This window comes from Tinamus guttatus, unplaced genomic scaffold, assembly GCF_059628265.1.
Source record: "Tinamus guttatus ecotype Peru unplaced genomic scaffold, ASM5962826v1 Tinamus_guttatus_pri_ptg000408l, whole genome shotgun sequence".
NCBI lineage: Eukaryota > Metazoa > Chordata > Aves > Tinamiformes > Tinamidae > Tinamus > Tinamus guttatus.
The window spans coordinates 189,961-216,210 of record NW_028288942.1 but is presented as its reverse complement, the minus strand read 5'-3'; the positions used below and the strand labels follow the sequence as shown (position 1 = coordinate 216,210).

Below are 26,250 nucleotides of genomic sequence, written 5' to 3'. Positions count from 1 at the left end.
TGCTGGGACTCCCCAGTACAAGAGGGATGTGGAGCTTCTAGAGAGGGTCCAGCGAAATGCAACAAAGATGATTAAGGGACTAGGGCATCTTTCTCAAGTGGAAAGAATAAGCAAGCTAGGCCTGAGGAAGAGAAGATCGAGAGGGGATCTTATCAACATGTAAAAATACCTGAGGGGAGAATGTGAAGATGGGTCTGAACTCTTCTCGGTGGTGACCAGCAACAGAACTGGGGGTAATGTTTATAAATTAAAACACAGGATTTTTAATCTGCATATGAGAAAGAACTTTATTGTGAGGGTGAGAGAGCCCTGGAACAGGCTTCCCAGAGAGGTTGTGGAATCTGCTCCTTCGGAGAGCGTCAAAACCTGCCTGGATGCAATCCTGTGCTACGTGCTCTAGGTGTCCCTGCTTGAGGAGGGGGGGTCGGCCTAGATGATCTCTAGAGGTCCCTTCCAACCTCAGCCATTCTGTGTTTCTGTATTAAGATGATCAGAGTCATAGGATGCCACTTGTCGTGACTTATTTTATTTTATTTTTTGCCATAGTCACTGTGTAATTGTTTTTTTCACATTAATGGATGATCTATATTTCTGTTTTAAGTTGGCTGATTTTGCTTTGAGCTTCCTTTTCAGAGTTAGTTTTGTCTTTTCCTTTCCCCATACTCCTGCTCCTGATGCACCATCTCATTTGCAGTGTCCTTACTGCAGCCTGTTAAAGGTAAACATATTCAGAAAGTTTTTTTTTTTTTCCTTCTTTGAGGCTTTAGTACATAGTTGAAGAGATGGTTGCTAAGAATCTGTAGGGTGCATCATTGAGAAGGTCTGAATTGCTCTTTTTCTTATCTTCCATGCACAGGTTTCAGGTCAGAATTTGTGACTAAATGGGGTAGTTGTGTTCCAAAACATTCTTGATACCAGACTGTAACGATGGATGGAACGCAAGGAGACAATGCCAGTCCGGTGTCCCCAGAAGATGCAGAGAAGAGCAGGACTGGAGAACAAGACCCAGGACTGACTATGTTGGGAAAAGCGTACGAGTTCTTTCAGATTTGTGATGTGGAAGGCAAAGGCTTCATTACTCGTCAGGACATGCAGGTAAAGCAAAATTGGCTATGTAAAACAGTACAATGAGAGAAGTTCCTAATGCCTTCAGGAAGTTAAGACCAATTAATTTAGAGTTAAAAAGCATAATACCATCCTCAATAACTTTAAGGATATATGTAGAATATAGCATAATCGCATTGTTTTACATAATTTGTGTTTTTTTTTCCCACATACAAAGCAAAAATTAAAAGAAAAATCAAAGTAACTGCAGGTCAAATGAATGCTCCAGGATTTTAATTCCATTCTTGTTGAGATAGTGGAAATGCCAACAAATGAGTTACTTTGTGATTTGCCCAAATGTCATGAATGTATTCAGTCCCTGCATTTTATCCTATTTTTTTTTCATCTAAAACAAGTAAACAAAGTCATGGAATAGGTACAAAGGAATAGTATTTTAATATTCACAAAAATCCTTCCAAGTTATTCTTAAAATAATTATAACATTTTATGGCCTAAATTGAAATTTTCTGAAGTTGGTGGTGGTAAAAAAGAAACCACACAACAAAAATCTTTTGAATTAACTTTGTAATTACTGAGACACAGTAGGACAGCTCTCATGACTGGAACATGGCCATGGATGGCTTTACAGTTTTTAGGAAGGGCAGGCCAGGAAGACCATGTGGTGGAGCTGCTCTTTACATGAAAGCGCAACTAGAATATATGGAGCTCAGCATAGGGGAGGACAAAGCATGAGTCGAGAGCCTGTAGGCGAGGATTAAAGGAGAGGCCAACAGGGGCGATACTGTGATGGATGTTTACTACAGGCTTCCTGACCAGGGAGAGAAGGTGGATGAAGCCTTCTACAGGCAACTGCAAGAAGCCTCACAATCACAGGCTCTGTGGGGGACCTCAACCACCCTGATGTCTGCTGGCATGGCCACACAGCTAAGGAACAGACAGTCCAGGAGGATCCTGCAGAATATTGCAGATAACTTCTTAATGCAACTGGTAGTGCCTCTCCAGCAAGGAGAGAAGCACTTCTAGTCCTGATACTAACAAACAGAGATGATCTGGTTGGAAATGTGAGGGTTAGGGGCAGTCTTGGCTGCAGTGATAATGAGATGTTGTAATTCACGATCATGTGAGGAGGAAGCTGGGCAAGAAGTAGGATTGCAAGCCAGGGCTTCAAGAGAGCTAACTTTGACCTCTTCAGAGAGTTCCTTGGAGGAATCCCCTGGGCCAGGATGCTAGAAGGAAAGGAGGTCCAGGAGAGCTGGGAAATATTCAAGCAACACTTTCTCCAAGCTCAGGATCAGTGCATTCGTACAAGAAGGAAGTTGAAAAAGGGGGACAGGAGACCTGTGTGGATGGGCAAGGAGCTGTTGGTAAAACTTAATGAGAAAAAGAGTGCATACGTAATGTGGAAGAAGGATCAGACCACATGGGAATAATATAGGAACATTGTCAGAGTGCAGGGTTGCAGTGAGGAAGGCCAAGACCCATTTGGAATTAGAGTTAGCAAGAGATGTCAGGGACAACAGGAAGGGCTCCTAGAAATACATCAGCAGCAAGAGGAAGATGAGGGAAAATGTTAGTCCACTGCTGAATGGGGAGGGTGCCTTGGTGGCAGAGGATGCAGAGAAGGCCGAGTTACTAAATGCCTTCTTTGCCTCAGTCTTTACTGCTAAGGCTAGTCCCCATGAACTACAGATCCCGATCACAAGAGAGAAAACTGAGAGGGAGGAAGACTTTCCGCTGGTCAAGGAGGATTAGGTATTTAGGCAAAGTGGACACCCATAAGTCTATGAGTCTGAATGGGGCCCACTCACTCAGAGATGCTGAGAGAACTGGCAGGTGGTATTGTTCAGTCACTCTCCATCATCTTTGAGAGGTCATGGAGAGCAGAGGAGATGCCAGAAGACTGGAAGAAAGCCAAAATCACTCCAGCCTTCAAAAAGGGCAATAGGAAGGACCTGGGAAACTACAGGCTGGTCAGCCTCACCTCTATCCCTGGAAAGGTGATGGAACAGCTCATCCTGGAGGCCATCTGCATGCATGTGAAGGGAAAGGTGATCAGGAGCTGTCAGCATGGATTCACCAATGGGAAGTCATGTTTGACAAACCTGCTAGCCTTCTACAATGGGATGACTGGCAGAATGGATGAGAGGAGGGCAGTGGATGTTGTCTACCTACACTTTAGCAAAGCTTTTGACCATCTCTCATAACATCCTTGTAGGAAAGTTCAGAAAGTGTGGGCTGGATGAGTGGACAGTGAAGTGGATTGAGGACTGGCTGGATGGCAGAGCCCAGAGGGTGGTGATAAATGGGGCCGGGTCTTGTTGGAGGCCTGTGGCCAGTGGTGTCCTCCAGGGGTCAGTACTGAGCCCAGTACTGTTCAACTTGTTCATCAGTGACTTGGCTGATGGGACAGAGGGCACCCTCAGCAAGTTTGCAGATGATAGTAAACTGAGTGGAGTGGCTGACACTCCCAATGACTGTGCTGCCATTCAGAGGAACCTAGACAGGTTGGAGAGGTGGTCAGAGAGCTGCTCTTCTGTGCCTGGAATATTGTGTGCAGTTCTGGACTCCCCAGTGTAAGAGGGATGTGAAACTGCTAGAGAGGGTCCAGCCTAGAGCAAAGAAGATGATTAAGACACTGGAGCATTTATCATATGAGGAAAGACTAAGCGAGCTGGGCCTATTTAGCCTGGAGAAGAGAAGGTTGAGAGGGGATCTTATCAACATATACAAATACATGTGGGGAGAATGTAAAGAGGATGGGGCCAAACTCTTCTCAGTGATGATCAGTGACAGGACAAGGGGTAATGGATATAAATTAAAAGATAGGAAGTTTCATCTCCATGTGAGGAAGAACTTTACTGTGAGGGCGACAGAGCCCTGGAACAGGCTGCCCAGGGAGGTTGTGGAGTCTCCTTCTCTGGAGATCTTCCAAACTCGCCTGGATGCTGCCCTGTGCCATGTGCTCTAGGTGTCCCTGCTTGAGCAGGGGGGTTGGACTAGGTGATCTCTAGAGGTCTCTTCCAGCCTCAACCATTCTGCGATTCTGTAACTGAAAACAGGATGGACTGCATGGGATGTCAGTCCACAGGTAGATGCCCCTGAATAGGGGGTTTGGACTATTTAATCTCCAGAAATCCCTTCCAACCTCAACCTGTGTGATTTTGTGATTTTGTGAAAAACATAATGCATTTTTTTTCCTGTGAAAGATACAAAGAGTTTGCTTTTGCATCCTGCTGTTCGTTAGTCCAGTACTACTTGCCGCTAATGAGGCAATACTTCAAATATGGGATGTTAACATTAAAATTTTTAATCCTTATATGTATGCTTGATGGGAGTCCTGATTTTCAGTAGAGTGCAGAATAACTAAAATGGAACTAACTTTATCAGAGCAGACCTTGAAAGCGAAGTTTTTTGAAATGACTAAATTAGTCGTATATTAAAAGGGCCTGATTGTACAATGCTGTGATTTTGAGATTGCTTGTTTGTAATTTTAATACTGCCTTTTTTGCATCTTAATTCCATTCCAATATTTTATGTCAAATATACTGAATTTTCCAACAAAACACTTTTCAGCAAAGTTTTCAAGAAAGTAAATTCTACCCGAGATTTGAAAGTACAGCTTTGCATTTCAGCCTTGAAGTTACCATGAATAATAAGGAATAGTTTTTATTTTAATGAAAAAAGCACAGTAAGGTTTGGTTCTGACTTGTCTGTTTGGCCTCAGTGTTTTTATTTAGCAGATTAAAAGCTTGGTCTTGTCAATTAAGTAAGACTAGATGTCATGAAATCACAGCGAACAATAGGTAGGAATGCTGATAAATTCTCATTAAGTACCAGTTTTATCTTTGGATAGGTTTTTCTTTTTGAAAAAGAAACCTCATTTTGAAGGGAACTATGTATCTTACAGTAAGTTCAAAATGGTCAAATAAAAACTCAAAAGATCAAGAATAACATTTGTTTTCCATAACAAAAGCTTCTTTCTTTTTCAGTAATAAAAATATTGGTTGAGAAGACTTTCACTTATGATAGTAACAATGCTAAGAGTGGCCACAGACTTATACTCATCAGGTCCAGCAATCAATCCTGAAAGAATTTACAGGAGCAAAATGTTGCTGTATTCTTCAAATCTCCTATTCTTCATAGAATCATAGAATCATAGAATGCTTAGGGTTGGAAGGGACCTCTAGAGATCATCTAGTCCAACCCCCCTGCACACGCAGGGACACCTAAAGCACGTGGCACAGGACTGCATCCAAGCGGGTTTTGAAGATCTCCAGAGAAGGAGACTCCACAACCTCTCTGGGCAGCCTGTTCCAGTGCTCTGTCACCCTCACTGTTAAGAAATTTTTCCTTAAGTTCCTATGGAATTTTTGATGTTTCAGTTTCCGGCCATTTCCTCTAGTCTTGTCAGTGGCCACCACTGAAAAGAGACCATCCCCGTCCTCTGCACTCCCTCCCTTGAGGTATTTATATACACTGATTAGATCCCCTCTCAGCCTTCTCTTCTCCAGGCTGAACAGGCCCAGCTCACTCAGCCTCTCCTCATAGGGCAGATGTTCCAGGCCCCTGATCATCCTTGTAGCCCTGCGCTGGACTCTCTCCAGCAGCTCCACATCCCTCTTGTACTGTGGAGCCCAGAACTGGACACAGTACTCCAGATGCGGCCTCACCAGGGCTGAGTAGAGGGGCAGGATCACCTCCCTCGACCTGCTAGAGATGCTCTTCTTAATGCAGCCCAGGATCCCATTGGCCTTCTTGGCCACGAGGGCACACTGCTGCCTCATGGTCAACTTGTCGTCCACCATGACACCCAGGTCTTTCTCCGCAGAGCTGCTCTCCACAAGCTCGGTCCCCAGTCTGTACTGGTGTCTGGGGTTATTCCTCCCCAGGTGCAGGACCTTGCACTTGGCCTTGTTGAATTGCATGAGGTTTTTCACCGCCCAGTTGTCCAGCCTGTCCAGGTCCCTCTGGATGGCAGCACAGCCCTCTGGGGTATCGGCTACTCCTCCCAGTTTGGTATCATCAGCAAACTTGCTGAGGGAGCACTCTGTGCCTTCATCCAGGTCATTGATGAATAAATTGAACAGGACTGGACCAAGGACTGACCCCTGGGGGACCCCACTAGCCACAGGCCTCCAACTAGACTCTGCACCGCTGATCACCACTCTCTGGGCCCTGCCATCCAGCCAGTTCCTAATCCATCTCACTGTCCACTCATCTATCCCACACTTCCGGAGCTTGCCCAGGAGGATGTTGTGAGGGACGGTGTCAAAAGCCTTGGTGAAGTCGAGATAGACGACATCCACCGCTCTCCCCTCGTCTATCCAGCCGGTCATTTCATCATAGAAGGCTATCAGGTTAGTCAGGCAAGATTTTCCCTTGGTGAATCCATGCTGACTACTCTTGAGCACCTTCTTGTCCTCCATGTGCCTGGAGACAACGGCCAGTATGAGCCGTTCCATCACTTTTCCGGGGACGGAGGTGAGGCTGACTGGCCTGTAGTTGCCTGGGTCCTCCTTCTTGCCTTTTTTGAAGACTGGCGTGACATTGGCCTTCTTCCAGTCTTCCGGCACCTCCCCCGTTCTCCAGGATCTTTCAAAGATGATGGAGAGCGGCTTAGCTATGGCATCTGCCAGCTCCCGCAGCACTCTGGGGTGCATCCCATCAGGGCCCATGGATTTGTGGGTATCGAGGTTCCTTAGGTGCTCTCTGACCCAATCTTCCTCTACCCAGGGCAAGTCTTCCTCTCCACCAGCTTCTTCTCTTGCCTCTAGGGCCTGGGGCTCTAAAGGGCTGCCCTTGGTAAACACCGAAGCAAAGAAGGCATTGAGCAACTCTGCTTTTTCTGTGTTATTTGTAACCAAGGTGCCCATCCCGTCCTCCAGCGGACCCACGTTTTCCCTGATCTTCCTTTTGCTGTTAATGTATTTGAAGATTTTTTTTTTGTTATTTTTAACGTCCCTTGCCAGCTTGCCTTCCAGACGTGCCTTAGCTTTCCTTGTCGCATCTCTGCACTCCCTGACTACGTTCCTGTATTTCTCCCAGGGGGCCTGTCCTTTTTTCCACATTCTGTATACCGCTGCCTTCTGCTTGAGCATTGCCACAAGCTCCCGGCTCATCCACGCAGGTCGCCTGCCCCCTCTGCCTCCCTTCCTACACACAGGGATGCACTGTTGCTGGACGTGGAGAAAGTGCCGCTTGAAAACTAACCAGCTCTCTTGGGCCCCCCTGCCTTCTAGAGCACTAGCCCATGGGATTCTACCGAGGAGGTCTCTGAAGAGGCTAAAGTTGGCCCTCCTGAAGTCCATCGTCGCAAGGCTACTTACAGCCCTTCCTCCTCCTCGTTGAATCCTGAACTCCACCAACTCATGGTCACTGCAGCCGAGGCTACCCCCCACCTTCACATCTCCTACTAGGCCCTCCCTATTTGATAGCACGAGGTCCAGTAGTCCACCTCTCCTCGTCGGCTCCTCCACAACCTGCGTCAAAAAGTTATCGTCGACGCTCTGCAGGAACCTCCAGGACTGCTTATGCCTGGCTGTGTTGTCCTCCCAGTTGATGTCGGGGTAGTTGAAGTCCCCCATGAGAACCAGGGCCTGTGACCGTGAGGCAACATCCAGCTGCCTATAGAAGGCCTCATCAACCTCCTCGTCTTGGTCAGGTGGCCGGTAGCAGACACCCACCACAGTGTCTCCCACATTAGCCTGCCCTCTAATCCTTACCCACAAGCTCTCAACTCGCTCATCCTCCACTCCCAGGTTGAGCTCCATGCATTCCAGTTGCTCTCTCACATAAAGAGCAACTCCACCACCTCGCCTTCCCAGCCTGTCCTTCCTAAAGAGCACATAGCCTTCCATGGCAGCGCTCCAGTCGTGCGAGCTATCCCACCACGTCTCTGTGATTCCGATGAGATCATGACGCTGGGACCGCACACAGATCTCCAGTTCATCCTGCTTATTCCCCATGCTTCGCGCATTGGTATATTTATTCAAGATGTGAATATATGTGGTGTTATATGTAGTGTTTTGCATTGCAAACTTACTATGATTTGTTTCAGAATTTGAACCCTGCAGTAGAATGTGGAGCTATAATTGGAGAGGCATGTATTTATGTGGAAGGGCAGCTTCATGTTGTCCTGGCTGCTACTTCCTGCCTCTGTTTCACTCAGTCCATCCTGGTACTGCTGTACCAGTATGAGCTACACGGTGAACTAAATACCATAACAAATCCTGGCAAAAAATATAATTATTTTAATTTCAATCTGTTCTTCAGTCTGGTTTGCAGCAGAACTCACAAGTATTTGTACTGGAACAGCAGGTGCGTGCTGGAACAGCAGATTTTTGCATGTGTGTGTGGCACATGGTAACAGGAGAGGAGATGCAGTATAGTTGCCCGCACCAGCACTCGAAGAAGCACTCATCCAGCAATTTTGAAATATCTTTTAGTAGGAGGAGAAATTCTGTTTTTCTAAGGGTAAAATGACTGATGTCTGAATACCTCTGTCATCATTGCCATATAGGCTATAAGAAGTTTACAAGAGAAATGAAAAAAAAAAATTCACCTACGTGATTAAAATCTAAAAATTTGGAAGAGATGTGTCTGCTTAAATGAGAAACTGCTGATAACTCAGGTGTGTCTTTGATCACTTGATTTATACTAAATGCATAAAACGTTTCCTTAATGTCTTGGAAGCAGAGAGCAATTGATGTTGATGTTGTTTCACTCTTTATGATGTCTTTAAATGCTCTGGGAAGCCAAAGCACCTGTCCTTTTGTATTATGGAGATTATTGCCTTATTCCATGGATCATAAGTTGTCAAGTTGTATCACGTTTTGTCATTCCAGAGATTGCATCCTGAGCTACCGCTTAGCCTGGAAGAACTTGAAAAAGTTTTTGTTACACTGGATGCTGATGGCAATGGCTCACTTACCCCAAAGGAATTCACCACAGGATTCAGTGAGTTTGCAAAGCATGTCTCCTAGATAGAGCTTTATTAAATTTCTTTACTCTTACATCAATAACAAAGCATTGTATCTTAAGGTTACAGGTAAGATGCACATGGGGATCCAGACTTTTCTCTAGATATAGCATAAAACATAAAAATAAGTGGCCAGATTATATCTATAGGAATTCATTCCGATCAGAGGGCTGCAGGGTCTCTCCTGTATAACAGAGCAAGTTATGGCACAATATAAGACACATGATGTGGCAATGTGAATCAAGGCTGTTTTGACCTGTTGAACAGACATATAAGGAAATTTCCCTTTGGGTGAAATGTCAGATCTTTTATTTGGTATTTTGTAAGGCCTGATATAATTTAAAAAATCTAAGCAAGACAAAAAAAATAAAGAGATTATAACATGAAATACTTTTTGACAGGGCTAATAAAACAAGATTGATATAAAATGGTATTGCTAATACTGCATATATGGTTGTAAGAATGGTTTCTACAACACATTAGTATTTCAAGGGATGCTACTTTATTTCAAAACAAACAAGATGAGGCAATCGTTAGTACGATATGGTGGGAGCCTAAATATAAGGAAGTGCTTTGTGATTGCTTGCTTTGCAAGAGTGTTCTTACCATCAGGTTCTCTGTTTTTGTGAAAGGATTGTTTTCTCTAAAACCGTGAGGCTTCAGATAAGATGACAGTGCAGTGTTAGTGATACTGTTTGCTCAAAAGGTTGATTGTTTACCCAGAATCATTTTTATGCTTAAAATTTAGCTCAATGGACTCTATTACAAATATTAGATTTGAGTATTTTCTCTATAAAAGTTTCTTCTGTGTGGAAATTTTAAGCCCTGCAAACAGGAGGAAATTCTCTCTCTCTCTTTTTTAACAAATCACAATAATCAGACATTTTAGTTCTGTCATGTCCCACTTCTTCCATTTTAGAGACAATTCAAGCAAAAAAGCTTGTTAAAGAGTACACTCTAATCCCAGTTAAATTTGCCCTTATTTTAAAATGAAATTATGTTTACTGCTTTGCTTTTCATAAATAAATTATGTATATTTCATAGATAAGTGAAGGTTTTTTGTTTTTTTTTTTTGTAAGTTACTAAGCCCTGAAAAATTCCCCAATTGTTCTTCCCACATCTTTTTTAGGGAAAAAATCTTTTTTCCTGTAAGCAATGAGGAAAGGAAATTCCTCACAAATTGCATTTACTGTAAAATTTGATCTTGAGTATTTTGCTGTTAAATTATATTGCTTCTTTTAGTGGCTTCTGATAGTGCTTAACAACTTGTAACCTACATAATATCTAATTCTTAGGCGAGTTTCTTTTGGGGCAGATGGATTTAAAAAAAGAGATGTGGCAATCAGAAGGTGAAACAGCCTGCCTACAGAAATGGGAAGAGAGTATGAGTGATGATGAGGATGAAGAACACCAATTCACAAATCTGATGGAACGTCTTGGAGCTAAAAAGATTTTGGAAGAGTGAGTCTTCCAAATTGCATGAACTTTTATGTTTCATCTCTATGGTTTGATTTTAGTGAAATCCAAGATAAGAGATAGGAACCAAGGCCCTTTAGTAATATTCATTCCTTAAAAATGAATTTTCTTGGTTGGGAAAGATGATAAAATGCCCTTCAGCCAAAACTTTCAAGAGCAATGCTGTTGCACTCCAGAAATGTGAAAAGTATGCCTGTGCTATGTGCAAGCAGTAACACCAAAGTACTGAATATCATAGGTTTTGAACATAGATAATTACTAGTACATTATTTCAAAATCCACACATGCCACTGATTTGAACCAAATAATGCATGGCAACCACATTTTTGGCAAGAACTGTGTTTAAAGTTTAGCAGTTATGCATAAATAGGAATTACTTTTGTTCCACCTTTTCTCTCCTGCTCACATGATTATATATTGTGAGTGCTATGATAGTGCTCAGCTCTTCCAGGACCAGGACGACTCAGTGTACTAGGTGCTGTATAAACACAGAATCCAAAAAATATACACTGTTCTAAGAGCTTTCCATGTGTTGTTCTGACATTCACTGGTTAGTCACCATGAATGTTTTAAATCAAGGGAAGCATAGGGGCAAAAACGGGTCTGGGCAGATGATAGAAATGTCTAAGAAAGTCGTCAGTGATCCTCATAATGAAACAGACATGCTCAACAACACTTCTGGAAGATTATCATTATGAAAGGATTTTTATCACCTACTCTTTCTATCCTCATCCTCATTTTGTTCTTTAAGCGTAGCATTCACTGTTGGCTACGTTAGCCTATGGAGAATGGGAAGAGTCAGGACAAAACAAACGAAGGAGATTTTGGCATTGTTTTATAAGCCATTACCATTCACAGTAGAAAAAACTTTTTATATTTTCCCAGTGCCTGCATAGGTTAGAAGCAGAAATTCTGATTTTGGATCGGTAAATTAAGGTTTTAAAAATGTCATGTTTTGATTTAGCAGTCCTACGGTGGAATTAGAGTGTGTTGAAAATGAAAGAAGACACTAGAGGGGCAATTTCTGAACATGTCTATGTAACTTAGTAGAGTTAATCCTTTTCATTTCTCATGACAAAGTGTTTTTGACTAACTTGCTGTCTGCCCCTTGCCCACTTGAACCGGTGAGAACTTCCTTGCTTCTGACAGGAGTGATGAGACTGTACAGTGCATCTCATTTGTCTCCTTGTTTCTCCATGCCCCCTGGGATGAAATATATGACAGTCACCAAAAATGCAGCTCCCTAGAAGCATGGCCAGACCTTATAATGAGGTTTTTGGAATAAAAGCAAAGAGAAAGGAAGTTCTTCCTATCAGTTACCACCCACATCATCCTTTTCAAATCTGAACCTGTAGACGTAGCGCTTGTTTTAATTAAGCCTTGAGTTCTGATTTGTGATACTCTGAAGCTTTCGTTGTGTTACTTGGATGCTTCAGGCATACTGTAGAAGGAGAAATATACTGAGAAACAAATACGGAAAAATGATCTCTCTCTTAACAAATCCTTTCTAATCTCTTCTTTCAGTGAGAATGATGTGAAGCAGCTTTGGTTGCAGCTGAAAAAAGACGAACCTCACTTACTTTCCGATTTTGAAGAGTTCCTGGCCAGAATTATTTCCCAATTCCATGAAGCAGATAATGAGAAGAATGAGTTGGAATGTGCTCTAAAAAAGTTAGTACTGTTAGTACTTCTCTTTGTTGGGATGTCTGTGTAGTGTTTCAGCTATCTTATACATTATGCACTTTTGAAATAAACAAGCCTTCTCGATGGAGAATTGAGGGCCATTATCACAAGTGTTACTCTAACATAAAATTTTATCAGTCGTAAATAGTACCAGTGTAATTATTAATAATGGCTGAAATTATCTTCTCTTTTTCTGTTACCAGGTTGTATTGACTGAAATTCTTTGCAGATGTCCACTATTTTGTTGTCATTTTAAGACAATATTAAGCAAGAATGTCAAGAATATGAAAATTATATAAAATAAATTGATAATCCATGCAGTTATCCATTAGAAAAAGTAGTGATTCTCAATATAAATAGAATGCAACATGATGCTTACCACTGAAGTTCCATTTTGTTTTTGTTAAAAAATGTCACTTTTGAATTTCAGATAGTTATAGATCTGGAACCTTTTGCTTTTTCAGGGTGATACTTAATTATTTTTATTCTCACAGTGAGAGTGCCTTTCCTGGGAAAAATGTGAGTAAAGAATGTACACTTATATTTGAGAAAGAGTAAAATATATGCTTTTGTAACTGGTCTTATGTCACTTCTGAGAATTTTTAGTACTCTTGTAGTATATGGTATCAAACTGCAAACATACTGAATAATGTATACATACTTACATTAACCTTTTTCTCTGCTCTGGTAAAATATAGTACCATAATGTTTAGAATCACAGAGGCAGCCTTCAGACTTGTTTGATACATTGCACCCAAGTTTGAACAATCTGCTGTGGTAACATTGTGCTGCAGCTGTGTATTGGTATTATTTGAAGATGTTGTATTTGAGTGTATTGAGCAATAATGAAAAAAAAAATGAACATTTACTTCATTTGTTCAGTGCTTTCTTAGCTATACTGAGAAACTGTCATGGCTTTTGAAGAAAGGTCATTTTTCACCTCCATCCCTGGAAAGGTGTTGGAGCAGCTCATCCTAGAGACCATCTATAGGAAAATAAGGTGATCAGGAGTAGTCAACACGGGTTCACCAAGGGAAAGTCATGTTTGACAAACCCGATAGTCTTCTACGACGAGGTGACCGGCTGGATGGATGATGGGAGAGCCGTGGATGTTGTCTACCTACACTTCAGCAAGGCTTTCAACACAGTCTCCCATAACATCCTCATAGGAAAGTTCAGAAAGTGTGGCCTGAACAAGTGGGTAGTGAGGTGGATTTGGGACTGGCTGGATGGCAGAGCCCAGAGGGTGGTGATAAATGGAGCCAAGTCTTGTTGGAGGCCTGTGGCCAGTTGGAGGCCTGACCCCAGTCCCACAGGGGTCAGTACTGAGCCCAGTACTGTTCAACTTGTTCATCAGTGACTTGGCTGATGGGACAGAGGGCACCCTCAGCAAGTTTGCAGATGATAGTAAACTGAGTGGAGTGGCTGACACTCCCAATGGCTGTGCTGCCATTCAGAGGAACCTAGACAGATTGGAGAGTTGGGCAGAGAGGAACCTCATGAGGTTCCACAAAGACCAAGGGCAGGGCCCTGCACCTGGGGAAGAATAACTCCACACACCAGTACAGATTAGGGGTGAACCTGCTGGAAAGCAGCTCCGCAGAGAGGGATTTGAGAGTCCTGGTTGTCAACAAGTTACTGATGAGGCAGTAATGTGCCCTTGTGTCCAAGAAGGCCAATGGGATCATGGCCTGCATCAGGAGGAGTGTTGCCAGCAGGTTGAGGGAGGGGATCCTGTTCCTCTGCTCAGCTCTGGCTAGGCTGCACCTGGAGTATTGGGTGCAGTTCTGGCCTCCCCAGTACAAGAAAGACATTGAGCTTCTAGAGAGAGTGCAGCGACAAAGATGATTAAGGGACTGGAGCATCTATCGTGTGAGGAAGTACTGAGTGAGCTGGGCCTATTTAGTCTAGAGACAAGAAGACTGAGAGGAGATCTCATCAACGTGTACAAGTACCTTAGGGGCGAATGTAGGGCCAAACTCTTCTCTGTGGTGACCAGTAACAAGACAAGAGGTAACGAGTGCAAGTTGAAACATAGGAAGTTTAATCTCTATATAAGGAAGAACTTCTTTACTGAGAGGTGACAGAGCCCTGGAACAGGCTGCCCAGGGAGGTTCTGGAGTCTCCTTCTCCAGAGATCTTCCAAACCCGCCTGGATGCCACCCTGTGCCACATGCTCTAGGTGTCCCTGCTTGACCAGGAGGGTTGGACTAGGTGATTTCTAGAGGTCCCTCCCAACCTCAACCATTCTGTGATTCTGTGAAACCGCCTGGTTCCCTATCAGTGTCATAATTTCCATCTTAAGTCTTTCTACCTAATTGCAAGCCTTCAAAGATGGGTAGCCAGTTGGAAAGAACTGAGTAATGGTTAAGTCTCTGTCCTGAGCTTTAGATTATTAACAACCATGTTAATAATGTGGTCAACACAAAAGCTGTGATCAACGCGCTGTGATCAACGCACTGTGATCCATGTTAACATTATCTGACTTTTCCAGCTTACCTAAAAGCTCTACCTTCAAAATATACGGGATTTTTATGGCCCTATAGTGAAAGCAGATTTTAGCTAATTTCATCTTTCAGTTGTTCCCGATAACTCCTTGTTATTGCTGATGTTCGTCCTGAGAAAATGCGCACTCTATTCTAACCTGTGGCTAAAAATTGCAAGCTGGCATGTCATTTGTTAAGATGTTTTGAAGGGTGAAAGAAAAACCTTTTTCTAATGTTTCTTACTCCTTTTATCTTGAGAGAATTTTTGAAGCTTCTTTCTGATTTGCTCTGCTTTAAATGAAAAGAGAAACAGGTCTTTATGAAGTGAAGCTTTGAATTTGTAGAACACTAGGTACAAAAAAAATAGTAGGTCCCCAAATTACAAAATGAGCAGATTTTTCTCCCATAGCTTCCCTGTCTTGCTCTTATTAATGTGAATGCCTTAGGAGCTTGTATACTTTATTTGTAAGAGATGTATGCTACAAATTGCTCAAGGAGTAGCTGTAGCAAAGAGGGCTATGGGGAACTATGCAGTAGTGCAATAGAAAGACCCTGTTAATCTCTCTTAAAAATCTTTATATACTGTCCACTAAGCTTGATGCAATGTGATTTTTATTTTTCAGTTCCTGCATTAATGAAAGTGAAATAAAATTAAGGCAGAACAAAGCAGAACAAAACAGCTTTCTCATTTCCTTGCAAAGGATAAAAGCTACCCATGATCATAATTTAATCCTCCATGCCTCAAACTGTGATTATACTCATTAAGTATAAAAAAAAAAAGTAGGCTTTGTCCTTCCTTTCTCCTACACTCACACCTACTTGTGCACTTCATACTTATTTCTGCCCTCCAACTGGGCTTTTAAAATTTATTTTACCAAGCCTGCTAGGAAGCAAGGCAGATTTCAGAAAGGACTTTCAGCCTTTTAGTTGGAGAATTTAGGCTCTGGTATTATTGCTAGTGTCACATGGAAGCTCTGTGTTCCTTGAAACACTGGTTCAGCAGTCATGAAAACGGCATAATGAACAGCTGCTCTATATGAAAACATCAAATGTGAAGATTTGTTAGAATTTGAGCCATTGAAGCCTTATTCTCATGGAAAAAAAAAATCTCTGACCTTCCTGCTTATAAATTATTCTATTCTTATGCTTGTGCTCATTGCCTGGAGTCCTGTGTTGAAACTTAGCTATAACTGTGAGGCATGACCCATTCAGTATGCTTTTATCTCTTACTAGAAAAATTGCTGCCTATGATGAAGAAATTCAGCATCTCTATGAGGAAATGGATGAGCAAATCAAAAAAGAGAAAGAGCAGTTTATCTTGAAAGTGAGTGCTGGTTTTTTTTTTTTTTTTAGGCATGATTTCAGCTCCCACTTCCAATGGTTTTATACTTATTCTGAGGGTAAAATGAAAGCCTCCCAAATGTGTTTCATAACAGAATAAGAGAAAGCATGATTTGCCTCACTGCTGTTTTTGAACTATTCCAGCGCTCTGCAACTTCAAACTGAGTGACTTGAAGGAGTATAGCTGCACTGTCCTTAATGACTGGTACACAACAGAGACCAGTATTTGATTGGATGTCAGCCAAACTACTGCATCATTGATGCTGCGATTGGTCCAGCCTTTCGGCATGACCAGGAATAATGATCTTTGGGATTGTTCGCAACACAATTAATCCTATCGTGTTTTGTAATTTTCTGTTATGTTCTGAAGGAAGGTGATAATTATCTCACTGAAGAGGAGTAATAGATAACTGACCTTGTCCAGCTGAGTTTGAGTATCCCAGTGCTTGATTTTTTTTTCTGATGGTTTAGTTCTCTGAACCAGCTCACTTTTGGATCACCTTAGCAAGAATATCAATGGCAAAGAAGAGAAGGTTGTGTGTGGCTGGAGATAAGATGCTGTATTGATTTAATGGCTAAGAATTTTAAGATCCTATATCTCATTGACAAAGGCTCAAAGTGCCAAAGACAAGAGGCTGTTAAAGCCTCTTAGATGTTGTGCCTACAGTTTGTAAAGGCTCCAGACTTACTCGTGCAATCAGCATTTGCTCTAGCAACTACAGGCATTGAGGCTGATGGAACTACACCATTTCAAACAAGTTTAGAGTCTAGTATCATGAGGGATTGTGTCTCTGGATTGATTTAGTAGCTGGTTATGTGCACTCTTTGAAACTTGCCTATTATTTTCATTCCTGAATGCTTTAGCCTTCTCCTGCTGACAAACTGTTCTGTCTGTTAACTAATTTCCTCTTGGGATTTTTGCAGGACACAGAACGATTTCAGTGCTACAGCCGGGAGCTGGAATGCAAGCTCTTGTTGAAAGAACAAGAATTGGAACAACTGGTTCAAAAACAGCAAAGGGTATTGACCAGCATCCTACTGCATTATTAAAAGATCATTTCTATTTGTCCATGTGATTTTCTTTAGCTACCATTTTGGGTAACAGAAATGCAAGTGCCTCAAAAAGTTTTCTGAGTTCCTTCTGCTTTTGTGCTCATCACTGTGGATACTTGATTGCATTTAAAAAATGGAATTATGCTAGATCATTTATCTATATGCTTTGAAAAAACGTTACCCTCTATTTATAGAGGCAGTCTTCCTTTTATATGATATATTGAAAAAAAACAAAAGGTATTCTCCAAAGAGTAGTAGGTTGGGTTTATACAAAGTGAACAGAATTCCACTGCTGGAGACAGCCCAAGAGTAGAGAATGATTAGGGTCGTAGAGTGTGAACCTTTGTTCAAAGCTTGTACTAGCTGCAGTTTGGCTAGTTTGGGACTAGCTATGTCCTATGAACTTTAAATATGCTTTCTAAACAAACCTAGTGTGACGCATCTCTCTATGATAGCAGTTCTATAGCAGTGCATCATCTCGGATGGCCCTGGCATGCCTACTGATTGACAGATTTTTAAGATAGACTACAATCAAGCCTCATCTTTTTGCCATTAGCTCATTAGAGTGATATCAGCCATCATATCAGAGTCATATCATCTCACATCAGATATCAGAGTTCCCATATCCATGCCTAATAAGTTTTATTTCTTACAAAGTTTGGCCTAATTGGAGAAACAGAATATTTCTGTGTGTGTAAACTTGCCAGAAAGTCTTCAAGTGCTATGCAGGGAATAATAGAGATGTGGAAGAGAAGTAGCACATGAATTCAAATGAAGTATAGGGATGAAATGGAGTGCTGTAGAACTAACTCTCCCTGTGGAATTTAACAAAATATATATAAAAGGTTTTTTTTGGCAGCAGTGGTGGGGACCAACACTCCTGGGAAGCAGGTTAAGAGGTATAAGAGGGAAAGATTAAAGGAAGGAAGTCATGTGCCTACTTTTTGTGCAGTTTTTAGATCATCTTCTGATAAGTGATAAAATCTGATAAATCAATCCAGGTGCTGCTGAAAGTGGTAAGAACTCCAGAGCTGCACAATCATAAGGGGGAAGTCAAAACCATGTCTTCATGCCTGATATTTATAATTATGCACATTTGGGTGATGTGGATATGAGCCTGGTTTAAGAGTATTGAAAAAATCTTTCTAGTGTCAATTATCTTTGTTCAATACTACTAGAAATCAGAACAGTCATATGCTTTTATGGAGTTTGCCACATTCGACTCCTGAAGGAGCCACATTGCAGCACGAGAACAAATGAATCTGTTCTCTGAAGAGGTATGCGTGGGAGCACAAATCAGAGCTTTTAGTGTGATAAACTAACTGCAAAACAATAAGAAACAATCCATCATGATTTAGTAATGATTATATTTTATCTTCTCCAACCTTTAGCTTCATAATTATGTTCAAAAATCCATTGTCAATCAGATACAAACAAAACTAGTTCTCTAAAACCCTTCATCTGTGATTTTCTGATATATTTGTGTTCTAAATATGGTGTAGAAAACACAAAAACTCTTTGAATTCTTACATGATTTTTAAGCCTGGTCATTTTTTTTAAACCTTTCAAGTTTTTAGTTGGCCATAATTTTCTATAACTCTGATTTCTGCCTGAAACTTGCTGCTCCTAAGTTTTTTTTTACTAAGACAATTTGTGTGGAAATAAATTATCTGATGAAAACCATGGCTTAAAAAAAAAAAGAAAAAGACTTTAATACAATGAATGAGAAAAAAACTGCTGCTATGAGAAGGCTAGCTTGGATACCATCTTTTTAGAGTGTCCTAGAAGTTTTGGATGTGTGCTGCTTGCAAATAGAAGGTCTCAGCTGCAGACTCTTGCCTCGTCTGTGGTACCTGTGCTCAGTACCTCCTATTACTGTATAAAAATATGTAAAACATTGGACTGATCATTGCAGATTAATCATTAACCTTAATATTTAAGTTTATGAACTTACCGATAAAAATTTACCTTGCTTATTATCATTGTTGCTAGGATCTTTAGTCCTCATGTCACTGCATACCTTTCTATTATATGGTGATGTATTTTTCATCACATAGTGATTAATAAAGTCTTTTTCTTACGATAGTATTGCCAGTTCAGATTGTGAATGGGATTACAAGGCATGTTAACAGAATGATAGAAATGGTCATCTTTGAACAGAAGAGTGAATTTACTGAAGAGGTGCTAAAGTATCTCTTGTATTTGTCTGCTGTAGTCCCATAGAAGACACAGACCCTTTAAGACTAAAATGAGGCAGGTTCATAAAAAGATCCTTGGGCTTTATTTCTCATTTCTGACCCATGGTTAGGTCCTTACCTTCTGCATAGAGTTGTGAAGGCACTTGTAATTTAGCTTTACTTTCATGAGTGGTAAAGGGAAGTAATTTTGAAACTCACAACTTGATGTGTATGGACTAGAAGTGGTGTATTTTGGTTGAGAAGTGGGCTCAGACCACATTCAGATTTAGTTAATATGTTTTCAAACTAGTTAAAGCAATCAACAAATGCAGTATTTGGCACCAGTTTTCTGAAAGACTGGCTCTCCTTGATGCTTGTGGACTTCAAATGGAGCTGTGAAACCTTGCCTACAGTGTGGTGAAATAGTAGTGTTGTCAGTTCATTTTTGCTTCTCCCAAAATCATTCTTCTGATGAGAAAGTCTAGGTACCTGAAGCATCTAGTCTTTTTCCTTAATTAGAATGGATTCTTTAATTCTGTCAAATACATATATGCACACTATATATATATCTTTGTAATATGTATTTGACATCTCTTAAAATACATGCTAAAAATACAATATGAAAAGCTTTTATACCTTCAGATCAGCAATGCTTTCTTTTAAATGAGATGGCCTGATTTTCAGTTCATGTAACATTTTCTCTCTGATCTTAACTTGTTCTTTTAGCATAGAGAAATGGGTTAAACATGCAGAAACTATTGTCCTCTCTTTCTGAGGGCATGTGTATTTTCCCTTTGCGTATACTTTGGAAAGTGACTATAAATGCAATAGCTCTAATTCACACTTTCTGGTAGAATTTAGCCACAACTTTGAGTCCTTCTGTGTTGACGTTGTCATGGTGGGAAATAGTCTAAAATAGCAGTTGTGGATATCAACTAAGTATGCCTAATTATCCCTGTAAATACCTCTTTGTGATTTAGCTTTTGGAACTGGTTTAAATTGTGTCACACAAAGGGTGTAATGCTTTGGTTTAGAGTGGCATAACTATGTCTGTATTCAAAGCGGTGGAAAAGTGCTATTATATCTTATCATCATATGGCAACTTTGATAGAAATAGAGTCCCCATTCAACTAACTCTGGTTCTTAAATGGAAAAACCTGAAAGCCAAGATGCTTCAGTGAATGATAATACTTTGTATGGTCTTTTCTTACATCCCAGTTAGAGCAACAATGTACAGAACTTCTCAGTGACAAGCAAGAAACCAAAGTAGAGAACACCAAGCTGAAGCTGACAAACCAGGAGCTGCTGAAAGACTTGGAGAAAACTTCTCATGAACTCAGTCTGGCTCAACAACAGTTACTGATGCTTCAGGAGGAATCAACAAGGCTACATGAGGAAAAGGAAATGTAAGCCTCAAATTTCTGTAGTGTTAGGGCATTTGCTTGGCTTATCAGGGAACCTCCTCAAGGGATTCAGTGTTTGCATCATATTTTGCTGTGGAAGGAGTGATGAAGGGGGTGAGGTCATGCACACCATTCGTATGAGAGAAGTAGTAATAAGGGACAGTGGTTTAAGAAGATTCAATGGAAAGATACACTGTTATTTACTGCATAGAGGGCAGAGTTATATAAAATTGTCAAGGAGACCCTCTTGTTGAGTCATGAAGTTCAGAATGCACCCCCTTGCTTTCCAGACTCATTCTCAGAGGAGTCTGGGTGCAGCTGGATCCAATCTTAGTCCCAGACTTATTCAGTGGTTTCTTTCTAAGGGATTATTTGCACAATTAATCCTGGATACAATTTAGTAAGCTTTACAAAGTTTTACCATACTATTGATCACTTACAAAGGGTCTGTAGTTGATAAGGGATCACTCTACCTCAAGCAGTATCCTTGAGAGGCATCTTTGTGCAAGGAAAGATCCTGGCATGCAGTCCTCTGCCATGCAGGAGAGGTCAGTGGGCTCTGGGGCTGTCCCTCTGTTTATGGGATAAGATGATTGACTTGTAGTCGTTTTTGCATTCCCGCTGAATTTTGCCTGGTGCAGGCTTGGTTAGTCCTAGGTTGTTGTGCTGTTGTCTGCCTCCCAAGAGACCATCAGACTGTCTCCCAGCATAACGTAGCCCTTGTGACTGTTATTGATGGTTATTGTCTGCACAGGGGAAGATATCAGGGACACAGCCACTGCAATAAGATGCAAACATTGTGATTGCCACTGGTGGTTAGCGCTTGAATAAGAGCTATGTGTGAAAAGTCAGGTTTCAAGACTGGAGCCTGGGCAAGGATCACACCCTCAAATATAACCACCAAAGCCGAGTGCATTTCTGGTGGCTTCTACCCAAATAATTTGCTGTGTTTTCTATAGTCTGTCTGGTTTCTGCAGAATCTTTTGCTACTTCCTCAAAATGTTAATGTTCTCTTCCACACAATATTTGTTGGGGGTATTTTGGATTAAAATCAGTTAAATTGCATAAAGAAAAATGCTTTATTTTTTTTTTAAATATCAGTAAGAGTCCCTGCAGAAGCTTCTGCTGTGGAACATGATGTCTTGTACTCTTCAAGGTTAAGTCTGTCTAAGAGTTACTTCTCATAATGTACTGTGGCTATGAGATAGCTGTGATGTACTTCTTCATCAAAAGAAATGCTAGTGCATAATTTCTGGTCGAGGAGCCTGGAGAGCAAGATAAAAAGGCACTTTTACAGCTGAATCATAACTCCCACTCATATTCCTGAACCATCTTCTTTGGATTTCCAGTTTAAATATTTTGAAATTCAGTTTCTGTCTTTGAATTACAAAAATATTTTGCAGTAAGAAATATTTAGAGTTGATATTTTGAGGCATACAGATGTCTTTTAAGTGATGATCAATCTACTCTCTGGTCTTCTGCACAAGGCAAAAATCATGTTAGCAGGAAGATGTAATTTGCAGATATATTCACTGGAGTCTGTCTAATGGAAACTCATTTTCAAAAGATCTTCAAGTTATATAAAAACCTATTTCTGCCAGTGGAGAGCTATTGGATGTCAAACTGTGTTGCATATCTTGATGGAGTCAAGAAATTTCCGTGGTAAACTGCCTAATGTCAGAGCTGTGCCTATATAGCAAATTAATTAGCAAATTGCAGTATAGATCACAATATTGGATCAAATGTCATATTCTTTTTAGCTATTACTAATTTACTCTTTCTTGAGGGCATCAATAAAAATAAATAGTTGTTAAAGATCTGGCACCATGTTTTGAACACTATTTTTAGTTTCACTTATTTGACTTGTAGTTTTGAAGCAGACAGCAGAAATACTCCTCTTTACAGTGGTTTATTTCCATGTTGAAGATCTCTCTTTTCCAGATTCAGACCAAAGACTGCAAGACGATATGGTTTTAAAGATGGCCTTCAAAGGGAAATCCAGTGACTGAATAACACTCATGCAGTTCAAAACATTGGGCTCAGTAGTGTTTGATGGAATTAGAGCTCAGCCCTACTCATCTGCAGTGTTGTTCAAACATCAGTATTAGTCTGATAAGACCTGAGCTGCTGAAGCAGCTATAATGTGCAGACTGTACACAGGAAGTACTTCGGGCTTCACTGAAAGGCAGAAAGCATATAGATCCAAGCACTAAGCTCTGTTAAGTCAAAACAAATGGTGTAAATGTAGGATATAGATCTGAGAAAATGGATCCAGTGTTTAAGGTTGCAAAACTGTTTAGGATAGGAATGAAGACATATGAACCTGAAATATGGTCCCAGACAAACTAATTTTACATAAAGCATCTCATAGTGGCCGTGAGTAGGGAGAACTTCAGTTGCACATGTTCTCTGGCTTGAATGCAGTTCTCTGAATGAAGAAATCCTAATCCTTCTAATTCTTAAAAAAAAAGGGCTTCTACAACTTCCTCTGCTAACTCAAACTGCTCTGGTCCCATGGGCTTTCTGCTCAATAAGCTTTTTTATAAATTGACAGCCATTCATGTAGAATGAAGGTTACAGGGTTAGAGAAGTCGAAGACTGAAATTTGGGTACTCCTAGGAGGATACATTTTAGCAACGTTGGTACCATGGTTAGTATAGTTTTATTGATTTATTGCCTTTTGTTACAGGGAGGTGTACAAAGTGACAGAAACCTTACAGAGGGAGAAATCAGGACTTATGAAGCAGCTTGATTTCTTAAGGTAAGGTGAACCTTACTTTTAAGAATTTCTTACATCACTACTATTGAAGCTGTACATCAATAGATTAAATGATGTTGGGATGATGATACAAAATCTAGTAAAAAGGATCTGTTAGTATGGACATTATGCCCTTATGTCATCTCCACCTTCACAGACCAATTCTTGCATACAGAAGAAGGCAGTAAAGGTGAGTTATTTGGGTACTGTGGATAGCTTCTGTTCCAGAAGTCAAGTGTAAAACAACAACTGTGAGCTGTACAAAGCTGGCTCAGTGGCAGAAACCTGGCTACAGGATCACTGAAGCTTGCTAAAAGGTTCTGTTATTTCTAAAGTAATGAAAGCACAGCCAAAACAAAGACTGCCAGGGATTTTATTTGTAAAATTATATCAGAATCTGGCCAGCTAATTTTCTCTATAACATTTTGGGACTGATAGGCTTAAAATTTGTCATTCTTGGTAACTGTAATTCTTTTCAATGTGCAACAATGTTAATTTTTGTTTGTTCTGTAGTAAGTTTGCTTGGGCTGTAGACTGTTGTTGCCTGTAGGCCTTCAACTTCCTGCATTTACAGGCCTTATTAAAAAGTTACCTAAAAACTGCCATGCTAAAGTTTGAAGATAGGTTCGTACTTTGCAGTGTATTTCTCAAATGAGTCTGGATAAACCACTCCATCATGCAATCTCCCCCGCTGCTGGTAACGGGGACACAGCTAGGAGAAGCTGACAGCAGCAGTGCTTGGTTTTGTTCATCAAGGTTGTAGTGGCTCCTCAATCTCTTTTACGGTCAGGTCAGCAACAGAGGATGACACTAAGTGATGCATTGAACAGATGCGTTGTCAGATCTGATCAGAGCTGTTCCATTCTACTTAATGAATGGAAGATGGATGCTTCCTAGAAAGACTTTTCTATGATGGCAAGGACTGTAGACCTTAGAAGGACATAAATACTTCCAGAGCTGTCACTAGGCAGCTGGACAGGCTGTTCATTATACCCTCTCTCCATTAAGATGAAACTACTGTGAAAAAGCTTTAAACCTTCTGATTTAGAGTAAACGAAGGCATGTTGAGCAGAATAGGTTTCTGTTTGTTAAGGCATTTCTTTTAATAAACTGCAGACTGGAGGCCAGATGCCAGCTGGTTTTGATTAGCATACCCCCACTGAAGCTTTGTCTCAGATAGGAGAATGCAAAAGAAGCCTGTTTGAGGATGTATATACGCCAGATTAAAAGCATTGATATTGCCTTCTTCCATTGTCAATTTTTTAGTCTATCTCCTCATGTGGAATAGAAAAGACAGGGAGTTCTAAGTTCCTGGTGCCACTATTTCGTTTATTTGTGTTTTGTCCTTGCAGGGAGAGGAACAAACATCTCAGAGATGAACGTGACATATTCTTACTGGTAAATAGCCATCACTTCCATTCCCAGTATTGAGCAAACACTGATCAGAACATCCTCAAAAGACGGAGCCTAAAGTGCTTGAGGAGTTATATTTTTAGAATTAAAAAGTTATAGCTATCTGAAGGGAGATGAACCTTAATAATAACCAGAAAAAGAAGACGAGGATGCAGTCATGAGGGAGTGAGATAATCTACAACAAATAAATAAATAAAATTCAACTTTGTTAATCAGTCAAAAGTAACCAGTCTCCGTTTACATAGAAGTATAATGTCTGAGTACCTGAATAAGTGTTTTGGAAAATACTGTTTTTGGTTAAGCCTGTTTGTTTTGGCTAAGAAGCGATCCTTTTAATATTTGGTCCAGCAGCAGAAAATGGCCTCCAAAAAAGATCCAGTACTACCATGGCTTAAGGAGACTAAGGCCTCCTATTCCTACAAGAAGATGCTAGTGTAAATCACCACAGATCATTTAATTTATTTTCCTAACATTATGCTGATTTATGCTGTTCATGGTGGTTCACTTAGTTTGCAAAGTTTAATTCTTGCAGGATTTGGGGTTTTCAATGTTCCAATTGTCTATTAATAAGGATTTTGAAACATTTATGCTTTTAACATTGTTTTTCTATAATGTTTTCTGTCATAGTCATTGTGTTATTTCAGCATTTGCAGTAAAGGCAATCATCCATAACGAACAACAGGAAAAAATTAGTGAAAAGAATTCTCTGTTTCTGCAGAATTGCAAAAAAGGTGTTCCAAAAGCCAGCTGGAAGCAAAGATCAGGGTCTGTCATTGGAAAATATATAGAGAGCAAGGTGTTGCCTAACAGGTAAGAGCTTATTTTTTCAAGTGTTCTCTATTTGCGTACTATAAGACTTATGCAAAGGAGATGTAGAATGCTTTAATTTACTACAATTTCTTTTTGATATCACTAAGCCTTGGGACTTATCAAAACTTGTATTTCTAAGGTGCCTGTAGCTGTAACATTAATATGTGTTTTAAGAACTTAGCAAATAAAGGTCCATAGTTTCATATAAAACAAGTGTTCTGTCTACAAAGGCAAAAGGCTCCCGCAGCTGTGGGTGAAGACATTCTAGAAGCTATAAAAGTTCTTCATTACCTAATACTGAGGTGGTACCATCCTCTTAGTAATCTCTTCTGAAAGAGCACACCTCCTCACCTCTTATCTCGGAAGAGAGCAGTCAGGCAGTAAGGTGTGAAAATGTGAGACTTGCAAGATATGGAGAGTTTAATTCTCAGCTGTGTGGTTGTAAAATTGAAATAACAGGGACAAGATGGAAATTGCAGTGACATACTAATGCATCTTTTGAGGTGAAAGGAACTGCAAAGAGAACTATGGTAGCAGTTGGAAACAGAGGCCAAGGCAATGTCCCTGCAGACACGGGAACATGAAATGCTTTATTGATATGGGACAG

At 40.7% G+C, this 26,250-nt stretch overlaps 1 protein-coding gene across 1 annotated transcript in view; it reads left to right on the top strand.

Moving 5' to 3' along the window:
* Positions 1–914: 914 nt before the first annotated feature.
* The window catches only part of CRACR2A (calcium release activated channel regulator 2A), a 38,839-nt gene continuing 13,503 nt past the window's right edge, over positions 915–26,250 (top strand). The window contains exons 1-10 of the mRNA XM_010214029.2: positions 915–1,095; positions 8,910–9,021; positions 10,339–10,504; positions 12,044–12,190; positions 15,922–16,012; positions 16,954–17,049; positions 20,478–20,665; positions 23,352–23,423; positions 24,773–24,818; positions 25,552–25,643. Coding sequence (XP_010212331.2) covers positions 928–1,095; positions 8,910–9,021; positions 10,339–10,504; positions 12,044–12,190; positions 15,922–16,012; positions 16,954–17,049; positions 20,478–20,665; positions 23,352–23,423; positions 24,773–24,818; positions 25,552–25,643 — 1,178 coding nt within the window. The 5' untranslated portion in view covers positions 915–927. The remainder of the gene's footprint in view (positions 1,096–8,909; positions 9,022–10,338; positions 10,505–12,043; positions 12,191–15,921; positions 16,013–16,953; positions 17,050–20,477; positions 20,666–23,351; positions 23,424–24,772; positions 24,819–25,551; positions 25,644–26,250) is intronic.